This window comes from Macrobrachium rosenbergii, chromosome 44, assembly GCF_040412425.1.
Source record: "Macrobrachium rosenbergii isolate ZJJX-2024 chromosome 44, ASM4041242v1, whole genome shotgun sequence".
Classification (NCBI taxonomy): Eukaryota; Metazoa; Arthropoda; class Malacostraca; order Decapoda; family Palaemonidae; genus Macrobrachium; species Macrobrachium rosenbergii.
The window spans coordinates 36,089,424-36,113,069 of NC_089784.1; the positions used below are offsets into that span (position 1 = coordinate 36,089,424).

General features: G+C 32.7%; 1 protein-coding gene across 7 annotated transcripts in view; it reads right to left on the reverse strand.

Moving 5' to 3' along the window:
- Positions 1-240: 240 nt before the first annotated feature.
- Positions 241-23,646, reverse strand: part of RhoGAP68F (Rho GTPase activating protein at 68F) — a 321,213-nt gene continuing 297,807 nt past the window's right edge. For all 7 annotated transcript variants that reach the window (XM_067088349.1, XM_067088352.1, XM_067088348.1 and 4 more), the window contains 7 exons: positions 16,446-16,725; positions 15,548-15,766; positions 15,038-15,136; positions 13,291-13,466; positions 9,114-9,320; positions 4,828-4,934; positions 241-3,374 (listed from right to left, as the gene is read on the reverse strand). In XM_067088349.1, the coding sequence (XP_066944450.1) occupies positions 3,204-3,374; positions 4,828-4,934; positions 9,114-9,320; positions 13,291-13,466; positions 15,038-15,136; positions 15,548-15,766; positions 16,446-16,725 (1,259 nt within the window). In that variant the 3' untranslated portion in view covers positions 241-3,203. The remainder of the gene's footprint in view (positions 3,375-4,827; positions 4,935-9,113; positions 9,321-13,290; positions 13,467-15,037; positions 15,137-15,547; positions 15,767-16,445; positions 16,726-23,646) is intronic.

Sequence of the window (23,646 nt, forward strand, 5' to 3'; positions counted from 1 at the left end):
TTAGAAACCCCAGGAAAATATCTTAAAGATTACCATTGGATTTACGGTAAATACCTCATCAGTTCATTCCTTGATAATTAAAAAAAAATGAGCGAGCAAGATGCCCATAATAAATTTTAAAGGTTCTAAGCTAAACCAGAGCTAAAACTTGAACTTACTGAGCTAGCCAAGGGGTTACCAAAAATTTCTAACTGCTGGACACAGCATTCTCCTAAAAATCAATGGAAATCAAACAAAATGTATACGATAATATTTTTAATGTCAGTTATATACACTCAGACTAGACAATCATAAGACCATGAAATAATTGCTGATCTCAACTTCAGATGACATTAAATCACAGTACACAGGTATTCAGAGGAATCCAAAATGTACAAGAATGTACTTTGGGAATATTGATATAGACTATCTTGGCAACATTTGCAGAGAGAGAGAGAGAGAGAGAGAGAGAGAGAGAGAGAGAGAGAGAGAGAGAGAGAGAGAGAGAGAGAGAGAGAGAGAGAGAGAGAGAGAGAGTTGAAGCTCTTCACAGCTTCTTTAGGAAGATTAAAAAAATAAAATGGACAGATCCAGCTTTCACTGATATTTTTCTTTTGGAAAGGAAAATCAAAATAATAACAAAAACATAAACCTGTCAAAAGTTAATTATTGTATATTAAACCTATAGTTAATTAACTGCATTCTCTTTGGGCCTGGGTACTTGTGTAGAATAATGGACTGTACCGTGTGCGAAATGAAGTTCTTCCAATATTAAAAATATGTACAGCAGATTAGCTTACATATATCCAAAATAAGATACTATATAACTATATTATCAAGAAGTCCTAAAAGGTGTTACAACAAATTGCATACTATACTATATGGTTTAATTTTTAGAAAATTGAGATGGCATCTCAGAGAATGTTATTTATAACTTTACTGAAAAAACAGAGCTTTGGGTCTACTTTAGATCAATGGCAAAAAAGCCTTACAAATCCCCATAAAATCTGTAGCTTAATGTAAGGAATGTCAATGCTTCTGGACCCACTGTAGATCATTCTTTGGCCGTATTATTAACAAGAAAGCATTTGTCGGAAAACTTGTGGCAACATTAGTTACAGTCTTTCAATGTCAAAAATGTAAAGAACTTGCTCTTGAAATGAGAGCTGTCAAAATATCAGTTTTTAATTTAAAAAAATATCCAAAAGTTGTTTTTTTCAGTAGACATTAAATTCTTAATTATGCAGGAAGAACTAAGATCCGTTTCACACATATAGTCTTCTGTGCGACTAATGCAGGGTATAATATACTAAACTGGTTCAATACTTTTCCCTGTTCTGTACATCTCAATGGGAATATTATTTGTACTTTGTTACTGCAGTAAACAAATGCAAGTAGTTGTGCATAACACAGAACATACATCTTAAATTCTGTCGATACTCAAAATAATTTGAGTACTGTTTTTTTTCACAGTGATTAAATTCAGTATTAATTTCCATGGCACAAGTGGAAGCTAACATTTCATGAAGTTAATTTCTTCAAATATGTAATGCCGAAATATGTTAACTTTTTAACAAATATAAAGAGCAATATACAACTCTGATAAATGTTGCAAAACAAAGGAGTTGCCAGTTTAAAATTTTTGTGTAACAATATTGGGAATTAGGTCATAATTACCTATACAATTCATAATATGCAAAACATGAATGTTAATCATGTTTTATAAAACTTCTGCACACACATGACTTGTAGGTGCACAGCTTTATACTCACATAGCTCGGGTCAGTTACTTTAAAATAACAATTTATAGGATGCAAATAGTATGAAACGAACCTGCAACACATGGCCAAGTGAGCTTGCATGGTAACTAAAATTGTCACAAGTTGCATAATGGATGAATAACAAAACAAGTATGGCCATTCCATTCTCGTGCTTTTTTTTTTAAATACAAACTTATACTCATTTTACTGTTAGACTAACAAATAAAGTACATTTTTGTGCTAAATCTTACAAAGAAACACCAGCCTTACTTTTGATAGTAAACACAGGAGCAAAAATAATATCCAAACTTACCTTCGCAGCTAAACAAAAAATAAAACCCAGTCATCACAAACAACCATTACTGGTACATGGAGTCTTATAACAATATTGTTATCTTAAATAAATCTTGTAGTAAACTTTGTTAAATCTCAATACAGTATAACCATGTAACGATTAAGCTCATTGGAGTTGTTTACTGCAAATCTCCATGACAGGTAAACAAACTTGGTCTTGGACATTATCAAAAATTCCTTTGACCATTTCATATGTTTGACACTATTCTTGTAAAGTACAGATATATAGTTCAAACTACACATGTACTTTTCCAGTATGCCACGTATTATTGACAGACATACAGTACCACTATGCAGGTGCTATACCACTAAAAATAAATGCATGTTTCTGTGGAAAACAAATAGCACCTCTTTAACTCAATTCCCCTCAATGCAACCCCTGTACCTCATTTCCAAAACTTTTAGAGAGCATGTGCAAATTCAAGAACAGTATTTTGAACGCTTTTCAAATTCTTCATTCCTACGGAATTAAGAAACAAATAAGGATTCTAATTATTTTCCAATGAAACATGATTGTGCCTCTTTGATTAATTCACACTCATAATCTTTGTATTTGAATTATTATTACATATTTACGGTAGTTAATCCTCTTGGCTATGGCAGGTGGTAAGAAGCTCTAATATATCCTCATCACCACTAAATACATTTTCTCTTCCTTGCGTAACTTTAAGCAAGAAGTTATTCCACCCCAAACTGCCATAGCTAAGGCAATTCTCGTCACACATTAAATTAACCTAAGAATCTAATGTCTGTGCACTATACAAAAGCTCGTATAAAACTTAATTCCATATGAATATCATGAATTGTGTTATGAAATCAGTTCAACTGATTTCTATAAAGTTATGGCAAAAGTTGAATATTGTGCTCCGACTTAGCATGAGGAAACTAATGCCATGCCTCTGAAAAAAACTGGTCATACAATATCAATCATATATCAGATCTAATTTGGTGATGAATCACGAACACATAAAGCCAAACCTTCTATATGCAGACTCCAATACATGAATCCTTTTCCTTTATTTTAATATTACTCTACATGACCATTTTTCAAAGTGTACTTTAAAGATGAAGGTGAAAAATCATAAAAAATTAATGACAAATTATTCAGTTTCACATGACAAATATTTGATGATGAGAAGATAACATAACTTCGACAAAGAGGTTGATAGGAGCAATGGCATTCAGTGACATTTGCCCACCTCTGGGCCAGACAAGATTTGGCCCAAATACTACTGCAAGATTGCTGGCATTCATTTTGTTCAAGTCACTGCGATCCATTACCTGAAACATCATTTGGAAATTTAGTCTAAGATGATAGTGCTGCAAATTGTTAAAAAAGTGTGAACTCACTTCAAAGTGGAATAGATATAAAGCAACATAAGCTGTTTTCTGATGTGATTCCTTATTGTTCATGTCAATGTGTTAACAAAAGCCACACTGATCCATGCACAGAATTATTACATAGTGTTTGAATAAACTTCCAAGGTAAATGGCAAAGTTTGTGGCATATAAATTTAACTTCCTTTTTGATGTTTGATGCATTTCACCTCAATTTACAAATGGTATAATCTAACTAATGCATAAAAAAATGACCTGAATATATTTTTCTAAACAGTTAGAAGAAAATCAGTTTGATGAGAATGATGATTATCTTTATTCACCTTAAATAGAAATAAAAATAAATGCTGTTGGCCTGTTTCACATGCAGTATCAGTACACAAATTTGGCCTTTCCAGCAGAACACATGCATGTTACCTACGGTTTGAAATGGTGAAACAAGCAAATAGCATGATATTTCCAGATCAGCTAAATCATCTTATTTTGACAGATCTTCATAACAACTGGAAACAGAGGTCACTTTTACAGCTGAGTTGGTTTTTAAATGAGATTTGATGGAGACATTCTAAACTCAAAATCTTCTTAATGGTAATGAAAGTGACACACCATTTAGATGCCATTTTTCAGTCTTTTTCACATACAGTATATCAATTTGATTGCTGAAATGCAAATACTTACTTCCAAGCTGATTGGTCTATCTTTATTCTTATTTGCTATTCTTTTTTGTATTTTAAAATGCTGTTGTTTACTTTTTCCATTAAAATGCATCTTAATCTGTCTTTTGCCTTGTGCCATATAAGTATGTGCACATTTAGAATAATATTTTATTACTGTCTTATCATCATTCATAAGAGCCAACATTCTTTTGGATTATAAGTGCTGAAAAGGCATAAACTTGCTTAGTTAGTTCAAAATAAACAGCAACAGAGACACATGACTACAGGTATACATTATATAATACATTCAAATTGCAATAAATAAACTGAATACAGAAAAGTATATGCAATTAATTACAGCTTTAAATAAATAAATACATAAACATACATAAGAAATTGAACACATACTTGAATGTATTCCAGCAAGTGAATTCAAGGTCAATATAGTACTTTGGAAGTAGAGCATAGAATAGAAGACTGCATATGGTAAAGACCGGTGTTGTACTTAGTAAAAATCAAATAAAACATGAAATGTTCAAAAACAATAAAATTAAAAGTATATTATAACATAATGCAGTCTGCTAGTTACATATAAAGAGTAAAATGAACTTGGTAAAAAAAACAACTAAAATTCCTTTTCACCATTAACAAACTATGAATGTTTGAATCTAAGGAGTCTCAATGCAATACTGTATAGAAAAAAAGTTAAAATAATTTCAGTTATCAGTAGTAATTCTTACCTTTGACAAGAAGTTGACGAGGAACTTCAGAACGAGGTAGTTATCTTCTGGCAACTTTTCTAATAATATGGTCTTGATGCTGGCTAAACGTTCACTTTTATTCAGGCCTGAAACATTAAGGTGTCATCATTGCAATTCAGTATCATTATTGCATGTTGCCTTATTGGATAGCTAAATTATCATAAAATAATTAAACAAACCATCCAGCACATTTTGAGAGTCACATATGACTCACCAAAAAGATTTATGTTCAGATGAGAAGTACATATTGGTATAAGCAAGTAGGAAGAAAAAAGAGACTGTATGAAACAAGGTCCATGGGCTGCAATCCTCATCTGAGTCACTTTGCAGCACTTGCAAATGGATACGATTATGATCTGAATTTTTTCTTTTTACTCGTATCTAAAACTTTGATTCTTTACTGTGGCCCCACCCTGGCCTCGGGGGTCATGGTTTGAACAAACCTGAATCTATCCTTCATGAGGATGATTGCAATTCAGTCTGAAAAACTGTTAGTCTGTTTTTGTTGAAAATATTTTTACCGGCTTTCCCTACATATTCCTATCTTAGACTATACACCCAATCATTGGCAAATCCTTGAACAATCTTGAATCTACATTAAATAAGAAAGGTTTAATGCTTTTGCTATTTCTGGCCTAGTAGTTCTTGAGAAAATTTTTTAGTAACCCCAACCTACTTTCATTATTTCCTAATTATCTCTCTCCTTAAAGAGAGGCTTGGCCTCCATTTGATACAACTTAAATCCCCTTTACCCATTGATGATTTTTTTCAAGATTGGTTTAAATTAAACAACTGATTTTGAAGAGGTAAAGAATAATAACAGTTTATATCATATATACATACATTTACAGTAATCTCTCATTTAACCATACTATGAACAGCCAGCCCCATTTTCCCTTACCATATGGGTATATTTATTTACTGCACTAAATGTCCAGTTGCAAATAAAAGCCCACATTGTGCAGAAGGATATACTGTACAGATAAGAGATTAAAGTCTGAATACAGGAGAACAAAAAATACTTCTGCTCATCCAGGCAAACTAGCTGATTAACTCAATGAGAATATTTTGTGTTCAGTTGCTTAATGATAAAAGCAGGTTATGGGGAGGAAAGAGGAAACCACATTAGTGTGGTGTGGGAGGGGGAAAATTAATATACTTAACTGGCCTCAGTCCTGTAACTTGCTCACTAAATTATGGTACTGTACTATGCTATACAATATGAACAGTTGTGCTCTATGGAAGCTATTGCTTTCTTTGGTGTTCCCAAAGCTCTGTTCGGGGTCATGATTTTGGCACTGTTGCCTGCTAATGAGCAAAAAATTGTATTGCCCCTGCCAAAAAGTTGTAGATTTTAGACTGCCTTGATGCTGGGTGGTTTAGATCACATGTAATTATGGAGTATGGAGTCCTGAGGATGAACATACGGGACACTGTTCACTGAGGGATAAGCTGCAGTTATATATGGGAGAAGTTGGAAAGCAAACCTGCAAGTTGTTGTTTTAGAATATGCTGGCACTAGCATTATGAAGATACAGTTACACAAAAAATTAGTCACTGATCAATCACTATAAATGGCGTCTGACACTGGGTACTTTAATTGTTTTATAAATTTCACTGAAGCATAATTTTATGTTCCATCCCTACAGTACTGCAAAGTTATCAGGGATATGCTTACCAACTGGCTTTCAAAGCCTTTCACTAAATATTTACATTCTAGGTTTTACTGTATGAGGTCTTCTTGCATGATTATGCTATATGACAATATAAATGCTAACTCAATACTGTAGTACATCGCTAAATATGTGAAGCACCGTGCATACAAGTGGCTTATGATACAAACATACCCTATTGTGTGTACTGTACTGCACACAAAAATGAGAACTGTAGATGATGTAATAACAGGGGAATCTAATGAACATGTGTAGCACTGATTATTTCTGTTCATCTTTTCTGGTTAATCTGGTTGCTGTGTTTTTATCTACCTGTTACTGTACTTGTAAATATACAACATTCATTAAACATAGGCACACTCACACATACATTACCTTTGGACTGACTGTGTTTCACAACAACTACTTGACTGTGATTATACAGGTTGAGTAGGCTAGGTTACTGTGATGAAGTTTGAGTGTTTTGTGTTTAATATCCTCTTATTGTTAAAAGTCAACAAGAATAATAATTATTTCCTTAGTTCATAAACAATTTTTGATGTTAGTGTATGCTTCATAGGCTAGCTGGAGTAGTATAGCCTGGACTAGCTTAGTCACTATTCCCATGAATAGACTATGTATTGACATAGTTCCATTCCCTATGGACCCATCAAAGAGAATAACAAGGGGTTACTGTATATACATTCATACATACACACAGACAGACATACAAAATCCAGACAAGCTTTGATCAGAATAGCTCACTTAAGCTGTTAGCTTAAGCGAACTAAAGAGTAAAACAAAGTAAAAAGCAGTGGCCCCGGGGTTAAGGGAGTCTGCAAAGACTTTGATACTGTCTAAAATGTGCCAAGTGTGGCACACTGTTAACTTAAAATCTTTAATTGGATAACAAGATTTTTAATTTTACATAAAAAAACAAGTTCAACTTACTGGAGTAAACTATCTATGCATAATGTACTGCAAGTATCATCTTGAATAAATTACTGTATTGTCTATGTCATATTAGCTAAGGCCCTGTTATTAGATAAATGATTCTGAATAGTAAGTCATGGTGCATTACCTAGCTTGGAAGAAAATATATAAGAAGTGATACTTCTATAGATTTACAGAAGATAATAATCAGCCAATCAATCTAAATTCTCTGCTGGTGAAGGCATGCATACAAATTCAGGTACAGTGCTTACGAATGACAAAGTTATTCATCAACTTAGATATATTAAAATGTAGGCATAACATTATTATCATTACTATTCTTTACATGCATCACAAAACATTTTGATAACTTCATCTATTTTTTGCATTAATGCAGCCACCCCAAAGGAAAACTGAATGTAGGTTTCAGTGAAAAGTTTAATATTCTAAACTATAAATCTCTACAATAAAAAGAGACACAATGATGAAGAATGAAAAAATCACAGTATTGTAGATACAATCAGGAGAAAAACTACTGGGAACTCCCCTTGAATTTTCTTAGATTTTAAACAACAAAAATTGCTCACAAGTAGTTCCAGAAAGCTTTTCTTTTGCATTATAAATTTCACTGCCACCCTCACTGCCTCATTGCAATAAATAAACAGTATACACAATTTTGAGTGGGTATCTTCTCTAGCAGTGTACACTGGTAAAAATATGACTTCATTTTAAACTCAGCATACAGATTTGGCTTCAGACTTTCATGTGAATAAATATTTCCTTCTACTGCTCTCATTCTCTTGGAAAAATGGTAATGACAAGGAAAAAACTACCATAATATGGCTCAGCCCAAAAGGAAAAAATTAAGTATTGCTTTGGTAATTATGAAACTGCCACACAAACTATATGGAACAAAAAATCAAATCGATGAATTTCAAGTCTATGAGTAAAGAGGAAAAGTTATATCTCATGCATGACTTTCAAAATGGGAGGCAGAAAGGATCATAAAGGCTGAATCTTAGAACCAAATTGTTGGGAAAATTCAAAAAATTAATTTGTAAGTTAATCTCAAAATCAAAAATTGCAAATTAACAAAGGAAGATAGATAAACATATGTGTATTTTCTTTTAGTACAGAAGTCAAATGGATGTGTGACACAATTCTTTTTTTTTTTTTTTAGTTCAGCCAATAGGAAAACAAGAGATGCAAAAGTGGCATTTAACCAAAAATACTGGCAATATAGCTGGAACTTGGAAGAATCACAGGACAATATAAAAAAAAAAAATTAAAGTTTTCTGGGAGGAGATATTCTTACTTGTATTATATAATATTAAAGAGGTACAGCATTAGGAAATCTGAGATATAACAATCATAAAATAAAAAAAAAACTGAGCAAATATTCAGTTTGTATGATAACAAAAAATAGTTAAGTTTTAAAACAACAATTATTCCCTATGCAATGGTATCAAAATTTATGTAACTTGTAATTATATGCTGAAGAAATTTACAAAAACTAAAAATGACATATTATAATGCAACATGCATCAAATTACTGTAATTCATTGTCAAATACTGTATACAGTATCTGACTATAATATTTGAACAAAATAATGCTTATACAAATGCTTAGCAAAAAAATATCTTGCAAATTTTTCACTGTTAAGGAAACCAAGAACTCACCCTGAAACTGGATAATTTCATCATAAAGGTCAAAGGTCATAAGAGGTTCTTCAAGTTCCCGTAAAAATGTTTTGATTATGACGGCTGCAGTGTGGACATCCATGTTTATATCAAACTGGACATCTTCTCCCTTGTTGAAACGTTCCTGCACACTCTTTACCACAGCAGCTGCACTTGACCTTCTGAACAGGCCTTCTGTTTCCAGTGCTGGTAAAATAAAGACTTGGTTAATACAAGCATAATGAGAGGTATTTTGATGTACAAGTAATTAATTGGTAAATACTAAACCTAACCATGAAAAAATCATGGCAAACAAAGAGTACTTAAAACTTTCCATTTACTGCATTAGCATCATCTTACACAATAATCCCTTGCTATCAATATTAGAGTAATTAAATTTTTCAGACTGAAAACTTTTGCAGTAGGATGTTACTGTTGTATTGTAATGATGTAGTCACCATTTGTTATGTTTTTACCATCTTCATATGTTATGATGTTCTTTTCTTATTTCTTTTATAGTTGCTTTATCGTTTCTGGCTTTGCTTGTTTTAGTAACGTTTGAGTCCCAGGAGGCTTAGGAAGATACAGTGTAGTTTTCTTACTTCATTAACACACTAATTAAAATATACATTATATTTATTATATTTACAGTTAAGTGAATCGAAGTATGAGCCTTGCTTTCTTCTTAACCCACAACTGGTGAGGCTCACAACCTCACTCCCCTGCATCTCTATCTTCTATCTGCTATCTTTCTGCTTCTTTTCTATCACTGGTTCTCCCTTATTTCTTTTTTCTCTCTTTTATATTTAATTTACGTTATTCCTAATTAATATTCTCCTAGTTATCATTACATCACTTGGTCACCTACCAAACACTGTCTTCAATGTTTAATTAAACATAATAAAATGGATACAATAGCAATAATTAAATTGGCAATAAAAATGCAACAATGGCCATAATAAAAATTGGTTCTCCAATTGTGGAGGAAAAGACATAAGTTCATTAAAACATTCTAGAAAAATAATCATATTAAAATATATGAAACACATCAAATTATAAGTATATTAATTCATAAGTATATTAAATGAACATATGAACAATAAACATATGAATAACAAACATATGAAATTATTATCATGTAAGAAATAATGTTAACATCAACGGTCAATCATTGTTATTATTGAGTTCTGTCAATATCCCTTGATTTTTCAGATAATAAGATTTCTCACTACCGGGATAAACAAAATAACAGTTATTTCTATTACCACTAGATTTACTAATGATAAAATTGGGGAGACAGTTTGTTTATAGTAGAAATATTCATCAACATAGTTCAAATTTTCAAGCTTCCTTAATTCTAACGGAGACAACTTAAATTCATCTATTTTATATGAGTAATTCTTATATGGTACATGTTTGTTGAATTTATATGTTGTGAAAAGGTGGGGTTCATAATACAATTGGTTTGCTATAACTTACTGACATGATGTTGTAAAAGCTTTAACATTTTTAAACTTTATTTCTGTGCTGATGTTGTGACATTTAATTTTAGCTACAACAGTAGTGAAAATACAAAGATTTCTTGATCAATCATAAGTGCTTCAAAAGGTTTATTACAGTTTGTGGTACATACATCTTTTTCTTGGTTTTGGTTTAACACAATTTCTTGAACACACGGATAAGCATTAGTATGATTATACAGGTCATCAAAATTACATATATATTCCTGTTCTTTTAACAGAATGCACTCATTAAACTGTTTACCAGTGAAGAATGACAATAGTAGAGCATGTTCTTTTAATGCAAAATGCCTGATTGTTCCCTTTTGAATGATTATTTGATTATTAAGAATCATAGGAAATGGGTACACAGTGATTGTGTTTGTGATTCTAGTATTGAAAGGTACCATTAAAATAATTTTATCATAAAGCACTTCGGCACTTATTAAATTGTAGTACATGAATACATCTTCCACAAGTGACTAAAAGTGTTTTTCCATGATGCAAAACTTAATAATGTCTTCTAATTCTTTAGGAGTGATTAGTGTTGGGCTCAAAATACCTTTATAAGCATGCAAAATGGCATTTAATGTGCTTTTATGTTCCTGTAATATCCCTTCACTTTCTAGAGCAAATGTATTTAAAAACTGTATGTTTTCCAACTTATTCAGTTTTTTGTTACATTATAAAAACTTTCAGTTTTTCCATTTGTTCTAGATTTTGATTGTGCGAGGTAATCACTTTATTTATCACTGTGCCTCTTGCTACTGCCCATTTTTCCATTCTGTCTATTCTTTATATATAGGTTTCACTACATACATTATATTTATGATATCTTCAGTCCAACACCAATATATACATATATATACACATAATTAATGCTGTCGATTTTGTAGATTATATATTTTGTTTACAACATTATCTACAGCATTTTCATGTCTTATGTTATCTATACAGCAACTATAAAAGAAATAAGAAAAGAACATCATAACATTTGAAGGTGGTAAAAACACAACAAATGGTGACTACATCATAACAGTATCTATAATGAACCACATGATAAAACCTCAATTTATATTCTAGTTTAAGGTGCATCTCAATGTTCCTAAGGAATCAACAGTGAACAACTTGTAAGTTCCTGTTTATGAGCCATTCATTATTATTATTATTCAGTGGATGAAACCTACTCATATGGAACAAGCCAACAGGGGCCACTGACTTAAGTTTAAGCTTCCAGAGAATATGTTGTTCATTAAAAAAGAAAAAATAAATTAATAAATAGATAAAAATCTATCAAAATGCAAGAAGAATAGTATTAGGGTAGTAATGCATTGCATTTTCATTTGAACTTCTAAAGTTCCAATTGCACAACATCATCTGGGAGGTTGTTCCACAGTCCAATGGTGTGGGGAATAAAGGACCTCTGGAACTGAGAAGTTCGACAGTGAGGCACATTTACTGCATATTGGTGCTGCTCTTCAGCGAATAAAAGTAGAATGTTACAAGATCTTAATGTCATGAAATTTGTTTTCATGCTTGTCCATATAACCTTTTCCGACATCAATTTATTTCTGTTCTTAAATGCCACTAGATATTTTTGCTATTCCATTACCTTACCCGACTTCAATTTCAAAATAACCAGGCTTTCCCAGTAGAGTAAACTGCTTATCCCACAATTCTTGAGTTATAATTCCTTTGTAGTGAAAAATCATATATAGTGTGTAATCTTTAATTTCCAGATTTCTGTAACTTTCTTCTAAACTTCAGGAAATAAAAAGGATTGGAGCAATAAATGATGACACCTCTGCCAACAGGCTTAAATGCTGCTTTCAAGTGAAACATTTCAATAAGCTAATCAGTTACACAAATTAAAATTATAGTATAACCTTAAACTTATAAACAGATAATATTTCAATACCAACAGTTTAAAGTTCCATGATTTCTTTAGCAATTCAGAGACCCAGCATCATTTGAATAATGAAGCATTATACACGTCATAATTTTCTACATGGAACAGTTACCTAAAGTAAACTAAAACATGTTCACTGGTCTTGTGGTATTAAATATCATAAACTGTTAAAAACAATAAAATTCAGGAAGAAGTGCATAACACAGGATAGTACTGTACAGAGAACCCATTTTACATCTAACTCTGTGAGAGGAAAAATCTGACAATATGATGATGATTTACAAACTAAATTCTAAGTGATTCTGATAAAGGAACTAATCCGATAAATTACACCCACGACATGTAAATAACAGAATTCTACAGTACTTACATCCTGCAATAAGAAAATCAAAGTACTGTACAAACACTAAACATAATGAGCAGGACCCAACTTAAATGTTCAAACTAAACTTTTAGGTGAAGTCAGTTAATTCAAGAACTGTTTTCACTAGGGTGAAGATATTGCCTCTAAAACAAACAAGTATTCTCCTAATGATACCTGGAAGCTAAACTTTATTTTGGCAACAAACTCAACTTTAACCCCCATTTTCACTACTCATTCTGCTTCTTATTTTTTAGGTTTCTCTGATGAGGAAATTTTGTAACTGAACACTGTACAAAGTGCAGAAAATGATCTGTCACTTTGATTAATGTGTTCAATAGTTTCTACAGGCTTACAAATATACAGATCATTAAAAAACAAAATTTACTGATAGGAAAGAAAACTTACCATCTGGATGGTCAAGAAAAGTAATGCATGTTTTTAGGACAGGAGGAATAGGGTCATTATTGTTGGCGTCCTTGATATACTGCAAAGACACCCCAAACTGCTGTGTTGGCAGCTTAGGTCGAGCACCAGGGGACTTTGGCAGGCTTTTAAGTTTGGCAATGAGTTGCTGATCATGTCTGTAAGAAGTAAGGTGATACTGTATTAACTTTGTTTACAGAGGGATGTTATAAAAATCTGTTTATATTATCAATAAAAGAAAAAAGAATCTTATGTATGCCAAGTTAATGAACCTTAAAGATTCTTGGAGAGTACACACCTGGGAGGTAAAAAAAAAATATACAATTCTTTTATTGATACTGATTTATCTTGGGATTATCTATCCAACAAGACAAACATTTTCCATTTTAAATTCAGTATGCTATTTACTGAAAGTCTTAAACAAATGACTCTTTGGATATTCAGATCTGCAAGGTAATATCTTTGGCCTGCAACCCACCAAATTCTCTAACCAGAAAATTATTCACAAATGATACTGCCTGATCTGCTTTGAATTCAAACAATATCAAAGAAATATGGAACGAATTATGAGCATTATGACAAAAATGATCCATTACACTTTTTGAAAATTAAAAATATAATCAAAATAAATAAGAGAAAGGAAGTTTCATGGCTGAAAGACTGGGCAACCATGAAATCAACCCTAACTCAGTCACTGTAAAAACTGACAATGACAGGAAAGGATGGTATAATAGGGAGACAATTCACTGACAAAAAAGGAACACTCTTGTAAGAAAAGAAGTAAGTGGACTGATCACTAATCAAAATACTTTATTAAAAGGAATTACATGAATCATATGATGGCCATGGAAATAATCTAGGGGAAACTAAATCATGCTGAATGACCTATAAAGTTCCTGACAATCTACAACAAAGCAGAAATTCACAGGCAGATCAAACTTTCCAGACTCCAAATAGTGATCAGAAACTGCAATGGTGAAATTTTTACATACAATAAGTAATTCACAATCACAATTTCTCATAAAGCAAAAAAGTCAAAGCAAACGGGTTTCAGTGATTAGCCTCTCAAGGTATTACTGAACATGGGCATCTTACAAGAGAGAATATATATCAAATAAGGCAAAAACGAGATGTGGACTATATCAAGTAAAAGTTCAAACCACTCAGAAGCAGAATACTATGAAGCCAAGAAGTACTGGATGAACATTACAAACTGATATAAAAGGTTCAAGAGAGTATGTCATCACTAAATACACAAATATGTGTAGTGTTTTCTTTATTGATTTTTTTTTTACAAAAGAAGATTTTAAATATATACAATATACTGCCTTTAAAAAAAACCATGGCCAAATAAAAAAGAAAATGGATTGCCACTGTACACTGTTTTGTAGCTAAACTGGACATAAGAAAAACATATCTGGGGAAAACTGAAGTGAAAATAGGTTATTATTCCACTTAATGAAGTTAAATTTACCATGAAATACATGGTAATTCTGAAAAGTTAAGGCACTGCTAGAGGATGTACCTTCTGGGTAATTTAACTATTCTAGGGATCTTAGAACTATAATTCTGTACACTTAATACAAAATATATGCATTCTTCTGGTAAGATTACATTTCCCATTACATCTCAGTGAAAATGTCTCTTTCAAAACAAATGCTTAAAAAATACATTTTTTATTACATTTCACAATGCCCAACAGATTATAAAAATACAGCACATTACTTACTGCTGGACACATTGAGGAATGGGCAGCTGGCTGAGATGGAGATGCTGTTGCAGCTCATGGAGGTAATTCACATATAAAACTTTCCTCCCAAACTTAGCACTGATGAATAAAAATCGAAGTATTAAAAGCTGTGCATGGATGTATTTATCATTTAACATTCAGCATTAAACACTTCAATGTCCATATGTTTTTAACATTAAAATGTCTTTACTCAGTACAAATTGTAAGGGTGACGACTAATTCTGTAATGTATAATGTAATAGCTAATTAAGTCATGCTTTGTGTCTATTCAGTGTGAAACCCAAGAAGCAATGATAAATTCTGTGCTGTATCAATATAAGAAATAATAAATTTATAACATGTCAGTCAATAATCAATTTAAAACATAATATTTCAACTTGGATGTTATAAATTTTCCATTTGTATATAAAACCATAAAGACTCTGTTTCAATGAAAATATATGTAAATATCAGTTCGCCTGCATGAAAGTAAGAGCAATTAAGTCTCACCTAATGGCAGGTTTGAAAATATTGTACACAACTCGGATGAAATTCGTAGGATGGACAAGGTACAATGCCTTCAGATTCTTCTTGTACTTCCGGTCAAGGGCTTTGTAAGCGGACCACAACCAACTGACTGGAGGCTTGTTCTTTGAGTTCAGGCCATAATGGAAGTAAACCAGAGAATAGTCTTGCTCGACGTACTGGTCTAGGGTGAACATCAGGTACCTGCAAAAAAAGGTCAGGGATTTAGTCTTTGCATTTTGAAATTTAAGAGAGTGCTTTCAACTATATATACACATACATATGTGTGTGTGTGCACGTGTAACATAGAACTGAAATCCAGCAAAATATATGTAGACTACCATAAAACTGAAATCAAAGAAAATTACCAATTATAATCTATAATGCCAGTTGATACTACAATTTTTCGTCTATTTCTTGAATGATGACCTGTATTCAAAACAGTTAGACATCAAGACATAAAAAAATAATCAATACAAGTTTGTCTGTCTGTCTCTTTCTCTTCTAAATACCTTTCATGGTACAGACAACCACTCTTCTCATTTACTTGAGGCACATAATAACAAAATATTAAATAACTAAATATTTTCAATACAATATGACATCGAGTTTCTTCTAAAACAGACTGCAATTAAATATGTTCATATCGTTAACATAAAAAAGTGCAACTTTTTTATGCCAATGATAACTTCATAACTTTCTACAAAACGAATGACTCTAACTACAAATTAATGTACAGATATAAATTCTTCATAAGACACCTTTTTAACATTTAAATGTATTAATCACAAAAAAAGTTTTCAGTATCAAAAATACTTTATTAATGTAAAATAAAGTTCCATAATAAATTACGTCTGAAACTAAGAGACTAGGTTCAACTTACTTGAGAAATTTTTCATGGTTGAAAACCTTATTGCTAGGCAACTTGCATGCCGACACAACGATGACTTTCCGACCATAGGTATCGTCGCCGACGATATCGACGATATTATGACAGGAGATATCATCGTAATTGTTATCATCTGTGAATCTGTGTCGTAGGGCCTGCTCGTCCTCCACTCCTAGGGCACTCCCTAGTTCTTCCTCGAAATTTTCCTCGATGGTGCCATCCGACACTGGCGATTCCAAGTAGTCAGGAGCTGCTGGGAGCAGCTCCTGTAGATCTGCAAGAAGCAAAACATCCAGTTATATATTGTTCTTCGTACAAACATTTAGTGAAAATCAACAGCCCTCAAACGTCCCTGCTCCGTGGGCATTTTTTCCCCTTTATCTCATTATACTGTATAAATACTTGCACTGTCGAACAATGGACTTCAAATGGCTCAGTTATGCAACCAGTTCTTCTAATATTCATGCACATGTGACTGTATACACGTATAAAAAAGGAACTCGTTATCATCATCCTTGGTGACTTTCGGAGGCAATCGTAACGGTCATCACTCAGTCCTTCAGAAGCTATTCTTTGCTTCTTTATAGTTTATAATTTGATTTGATTGTATAACTAGCTATTCTATATCATAACTTCTCTTGAACAGATTTGTTTAATCCTACGTTTATATCCTACGTTTCCGTATCGTTTCATTTCCTGGGGCAACCCGCTGAGCAGTCTCGGTGACATGTGCTCACTAAAATGGTCACAAATGCCTGAAATGAATAACAATACAAGTATGGAATAACGGTCACACACAAATTTCATAAAGGTGCCAATTACTCTAAGTCCGGGTCTCCATACCTGTAGAACCTTGATTCTTTTCGAAGCTGAGGAAACAAGACACCAGAATATCCATCACCTAACTGATTGCGCGCTACATGTCAGCGAACCACATAACCGAAGACTTTTTAGAGCGTCCTTCCTTCGAAACTCTGCTGCGTAAGACTTTCTCAAAACCTTTACGGTGTGTTTGTTTTCCTTCACTGTCAAACAATCACACCCTCTAGATTATCTAGAGCCTTTTCTGGTTCTTTAAATTATGTAGCTGAATGAAACGCTGCTGAAAGTGCAAGGTATATAATCTTCTATAATGTACATGCACCTCCATCAAGTCTCCTCTCTCTCTCTCTCTCAATTATATGATATTGGAAACTGGCCAATGATGTCACAAATAGGAAATTAATATACATAGGTCAATAAACACACAAAAACAACAATACACACACACACATATATACACATACTGAGAGTCTATATAAAGAAAACCCAAGGTAATTACATGGCTCTTTAAAGTATCATTACAGTAACTCGATCTTAAATTATTATCATTAATACCACATAATATGTGCATTCTATATACTGTTACATCACCTCTCTCGCAAAAGTCCCAAGATCGATCCAGATGGTTCGAGAATCCATTGTAACTCTACTGACTTGACTAATGCATTATGTACATAAGTTAGCTGACTGTGATGGGTCGCAGACCAGGAAGAGTAGGGGAGGGGGGTAACAACCTCATCTTAAAAGACCTACTAAGAATCGGAAAGTTAAGACCTTCTAGAGCCACCCCCTCTAAATTAAAAAGTTGCTTAGGTAATAAAAAAACTGCATTAAATTAATAGTGTTATCTGGGGTCACAACTGCCACAGTGAGCGACGCCAAAAACTGCGCGTGCGAAAAAAAAAACATATCATGCAAAGAAATAAGAATGGCAAGCAAGGGCATCGCTAGTCGATCAACTGCGCTGATACACAGTGTACTGCTCATTCATAACGGACACGTTCGGAAGGACGACCTCAGAGTGAATGGAGGCATAATTAGCTTCGCTCTACGAAGACGATAATTTTTGGACAGAGGTCGATGTAACGACTCTCTCATGCAAGAGCATTCGACCGTAGTTCAGTGCCTAGCTTGTTCTTTTTTCTCTCTCTCTCTCTCTCATATATATATACAATACATATATATATATATATATATACATTAAATATATCTTTTGTGCTATTCTCAATCAGAATCTTACCATATACCTCCCAGATACATACATTCATACATACATACATACAATGTAAATCACACCATATACACACCCATATACATGCATATACATATATAATATATACATATATACACACACATATACACACACACATATATATATATATATATATATATATATATATATATATATATATATATATATATATATATATAAGCCAAACCATCCCTGAGCTACCCGGAAAAACTCTGAATAACAATTGTCTCTCTCGCTCTCTCTCTCTCTCTCTTTCTCAGCATCAATTTCGTGACAGTTTGCCGCTGTATTTCATCTGGGAAGTATCAAATGTTCTGATCAGAATATGAATAAATTATGTATAGACATTATTCATTTCACTGTTAGACCCTTCAACGCCATTTGTAGGCATTGTAAGTCCAAATAATACAATAAAAATCTAAAACAATATTTCCATGTGATACAGATTATTCGGTATTGGCCTAAGCCATTGATGTCTTTTTATGATATGTGTTACTATAATGAAAGTAAACTTCACTGTCCAGTTCATAAAAAGCTGAACCAACCCCTCAGTTCTAATTTAAACTCATTCATTAATATTGTATGAGAATATACGTCTTTTTTCAATATGGAATATTTAGTCTTTACTCAGTTACGCCTTTTTACTTCTCTCCTATTATTGAGTTGCAGCAACAGTTTGATATTAAGAAAAAAAGTGGCAAAAACTTTACTTTATGGCTAACTTCAATTCATGGTACGTATTCTTTATACTGGTTTTAGGGCCATTTTTAACATAACATAATAAATTACAACTCATTATCTTTACAATGACATCAAATTCCTTAACGTAGAATGAAGTATAAAGATGCACAGATCATTAGAAAAAAATTATTGCTACGCATGTCCGTACTCATCTATAAACTTTGCCAATTCGTACTTTCGGTAATGACGTAATCATGAATCAAACAAAATCTTTCCCTTCTTGGAGGAATGTTAGGCAACCCGTTATTTATTGTTTTGAATAAATACGCTTTGATAAAGGATAGAAATGAATACATATCATTCTAATATATAACCATAAACGATAATTTTATTTTCCTAAATGACGGGAATACTATTCCTTACTGTGAATAATTACATCAGCATAAGATATGAATAATTATTGTCGTGTTGGGTAAGCTGTGAGAGCTTCCACGTTCGTTGAAGTGCAGTAGTTGCCATTTCTTAATTTAATCCCTATTTGCATCGTATACATTTAGCCTCCATAAACGTAGATTCTGTACGTTTCTTTGGAAAATGTTTCCAAATGTAATGATCTACAATTCCTGTAAAGTTTGAATCTACAATTTTCAGTCCTTATCTTCCACGTAATCAGTACCAAGCAACGTGAAAAGAAACTCATCTTCCGTATGCACTGAAGCGTTTTGCCAATTCACACGATAATTAATTCCAACTATCAACCGCTGGAATGTCGAAGCATGATATTTCGATTATTCCGGACCTCATTTAAACTGGCTTTATAACGTAATACGTCACCATAACGTCACGAAACAGTCGCTATAGCGAATTCCGAAGGTAAAAACGAAGAAGAAACTAACGAATTAATGAGGAAATTCGCATTTGTCGGGCTACCATAGTCTGAGGGTTTGCAGTGTGAGGAGTCACAAGAAAACTTGCAGCTTTCCACCAGGCTACTCGTAACTCCCAGAACGTTACTGAAGAAAAGGTGGATTAAAAACGAAAATTTAATTTGTTTTGTCTGTGTTTGTATGTCTGTCACAAGGTAGGGGTTTGATTTTGATTTATAAACCTTCCTGGGGTGACACAGAAGCCATGACAAAATTTTTTCTGGGTATATCAAGCAGTTCGGATTTTTAAAGTGGACAAACAAATATACAAACATTCACTTTATATATATATATATATATATATATATATATATATATATATATATATATATATATATAAAAACAAAGTATATATATGGGTACAAGGGCTACAAGGAAAGTGAAACAATTAAGATTAAAGGGGTATATAACCATTTTCATACATACAAACGTTATTCCATCTGAGGTAGCTCTTCAGATGCAGCACAGCTGCCTAGGATTATCTCAGGACTGAATTAACTACGGAGATTCAAATGACATTAACAAGGATTACTGAGATTATCCAGTTTCTCTTTTAAATCTCCTTCGAAGATCTTGTGCAGAATGGGGTCTAGAGTATTTAGACCTGGGGCGAAGTTAAAGGCATTTTTCCTTCGTTAGCCATATTAATACAGACTCTAAGAGATTTCTGGAAGCAACATGTCTTTGGGACCAATAAGTTTTAAGTGACTTTTCATTCACGTGCACAAAAAGAGCATTATTCTTTTGGTCAGTTTTATTAGAATATTTATATAGATTTACTCAGACATTTATTTGCTACTCTGGTGAGGACAGTTTTCTAGAAGGATGTTTTGCCGTGGTATTATAAGAAAAGATTACTTCAACACTAAATAATTTCAACAATGATTTTATGGGCTGAAAGCCGATAAAATAAGGCAAACGAAGGTGTTCTAACTTCCTGCCACTTTAATTGTAAAGTGACTTTACACCTTTATTGTGTCAAGTATCCAAAATATAAGTAGGAAAACATAACCTCTACCTCTTTTCTAATGTCCTCTTTTTCGTTATAAGGGAATTCAGAAAGGATAACACAAAATGCTCGCAGCAACATCTACAGGAATAACTGGAATGGGGAGAAATATAGAGCTATGTAGGAGCAGCAAAGGATGGATCATTGAGTGTTCCGAGAAGGTTCGGTCGAGGGAGAGAATGGAGGATGACAGATTAATGAAAAGAGTAAACTATTTAGAAGTGCTGAGAGAAAGGACAGGATGACATACCGAGGTGGATAGACGGTGTAAAAATGGGATTGGAAAGAACGAGCCTCCACCTCCAGGAATCGAGTGCTTGTGCCAGATCCATATGAAATAGCTAGTGTCGTGAATGAAAAATTGTCTGCAGGTGTTTTACAAACTGCTGGTGCGCCTTCTGTATTGGTATATATAAATATATATAAATTTCTGCTAGTGTCGTCTCTCAGGTGGAAAGTTTCTCTAGGCCATACAAGTCTAACAAAAGAGAACCTGAGAAACTCATTAAGTTTTTGCAGTTTACTTTCTTGCATACCAGCATTTTCCATATTAGGAGGAAATAGTTTAGTGTTGAAAATAAGATTTATATATATATATAACGCCCTTGCTTTCCACCTTATAAATTTTATATTTATATATATATATATATATATATATATATATATATATATATATATATATATATATATATATATATATATATATATATATATATATATATATATAGATGCAAATAATCCCCCAAATAATAACGTAAAAATGTAAGATATACCAGTAAAATTATACTATAATGAAATAAATAAAATCGTAAAATACACAAGTATATACAGACTACAAAAGAAAAGGTGAGTACTTGGGGAAAGGGAGTTTCTGGCAAACCAAGAAAATATCTACGAACATACAATGCGTGTGTGTGAGAGAGAGAGAGAGAGAGAGAGAGAGAGAGAGAGAGAGAGAGAGAGAGAGAGAGAGAGAGAGAGAACTGTTTCTATGACGAAAAGGACACTGCCAAGGGAAGCGCCAACCAGGAAATCCCATGCAACATCAGTGACGTCAAAGAGCACTGGGGACAATGGATCGAATTGTAATTTATTCGAGCAACCGGACTGACGTGGAAACAACAGATAATAGAGGGCCAACACGAAAGAGTTGAAAGCAGACTTCATTCAATTTAATCACAAACATGCAAAAGATTCTCTCTCTCTCTCTCTCTCATAATTTTGTTAAAGAAACAGAAAGTTCATTTATGAATAGATGCGTAAAACTGGCTCTCTCTCTCTCTCTCTAACAAAATTATGTAAGTTCATTTATATATAGATATGTAAGCTCATTATGTATAGATATGTAAAACTGGCTTTCTCTCTCTCTCTCTCTCTCTCTCTTTCTCACACACACACGCACAAACACAAGCAGAAAGAGAGAGAGAGAGAGAGAGAGTTTAAGAAATTCCTTTCCGTCCTTTTTTAAACAGAATGTCGACAAGCAAAATGAAGAGTGCTTGCTACTCAGTAAACTGTATCTAAGTGTTGTTCACTAGTTAAGAAAAATGGTGATCACATGTTTACTTTAGGTGCTATTCAAAAACCAGCCAATCTAAATCATAAAGCTTTCAATTAATAGCTAATTTTTTGTAATACATTTCATTGCATAGTATCGGTCGCGCAGTATTTAGACAAAAATGCTCCCATCTTACAATGTTACGAAATAGCACAAATATTCATTTGATACAAGCATTAGCTAGATTCAATGAATAAATATTAGGTACAACTACAATAAAATGATCTTATCTCAACAAAAGCCCCATAACATACAGAAAAAAGAAGATAATACGTCTTGAAAACACACTTTGATTCAGCTGCAGAGGTTGGCTTGGTCAAAAACGGCCGTCTCGGTCTTATTACAAAATACATCATTTACAATTTATTACCATGACCCAGTTTTACCTAAGAGCATGCGGTATGAGAGAAAGAAGGCTGTCATTACCTCTTTCACTTTCGAATTACTTGACACAGATACACATCAAACTTAAAAAACCCACGAATATATATATATATATATATATATATATATATATATATATATATATATATATATATATATATATATATATATATATATATATATATACACATATATATATGTATATATACAGTATATATATATATATATATATATATTATATATATTATATATATGTATATATATTCATCAAGAAAGGATTAATGAGGTTTCATCTTTTATATATTATTTAAGAACAATGGTGTCCAGGAGAGGTTCTCATTAGTTGGAATTTCGTTGGATTACAAAAGGTAAATCAAATAACAAGCAGGCTAAATATGATTTGAAAAATAAATAGAATACAATTACATATAAAAGTACGATTACACGTAATTTTAGTACAATCTATAATGCTATACGTACATGATAATTGTAAGACAATGACTCTATATCCGAAACATTTTGTCGACTTGAAAATAAATTGTTACGAAGAGTACTAGGAGTCA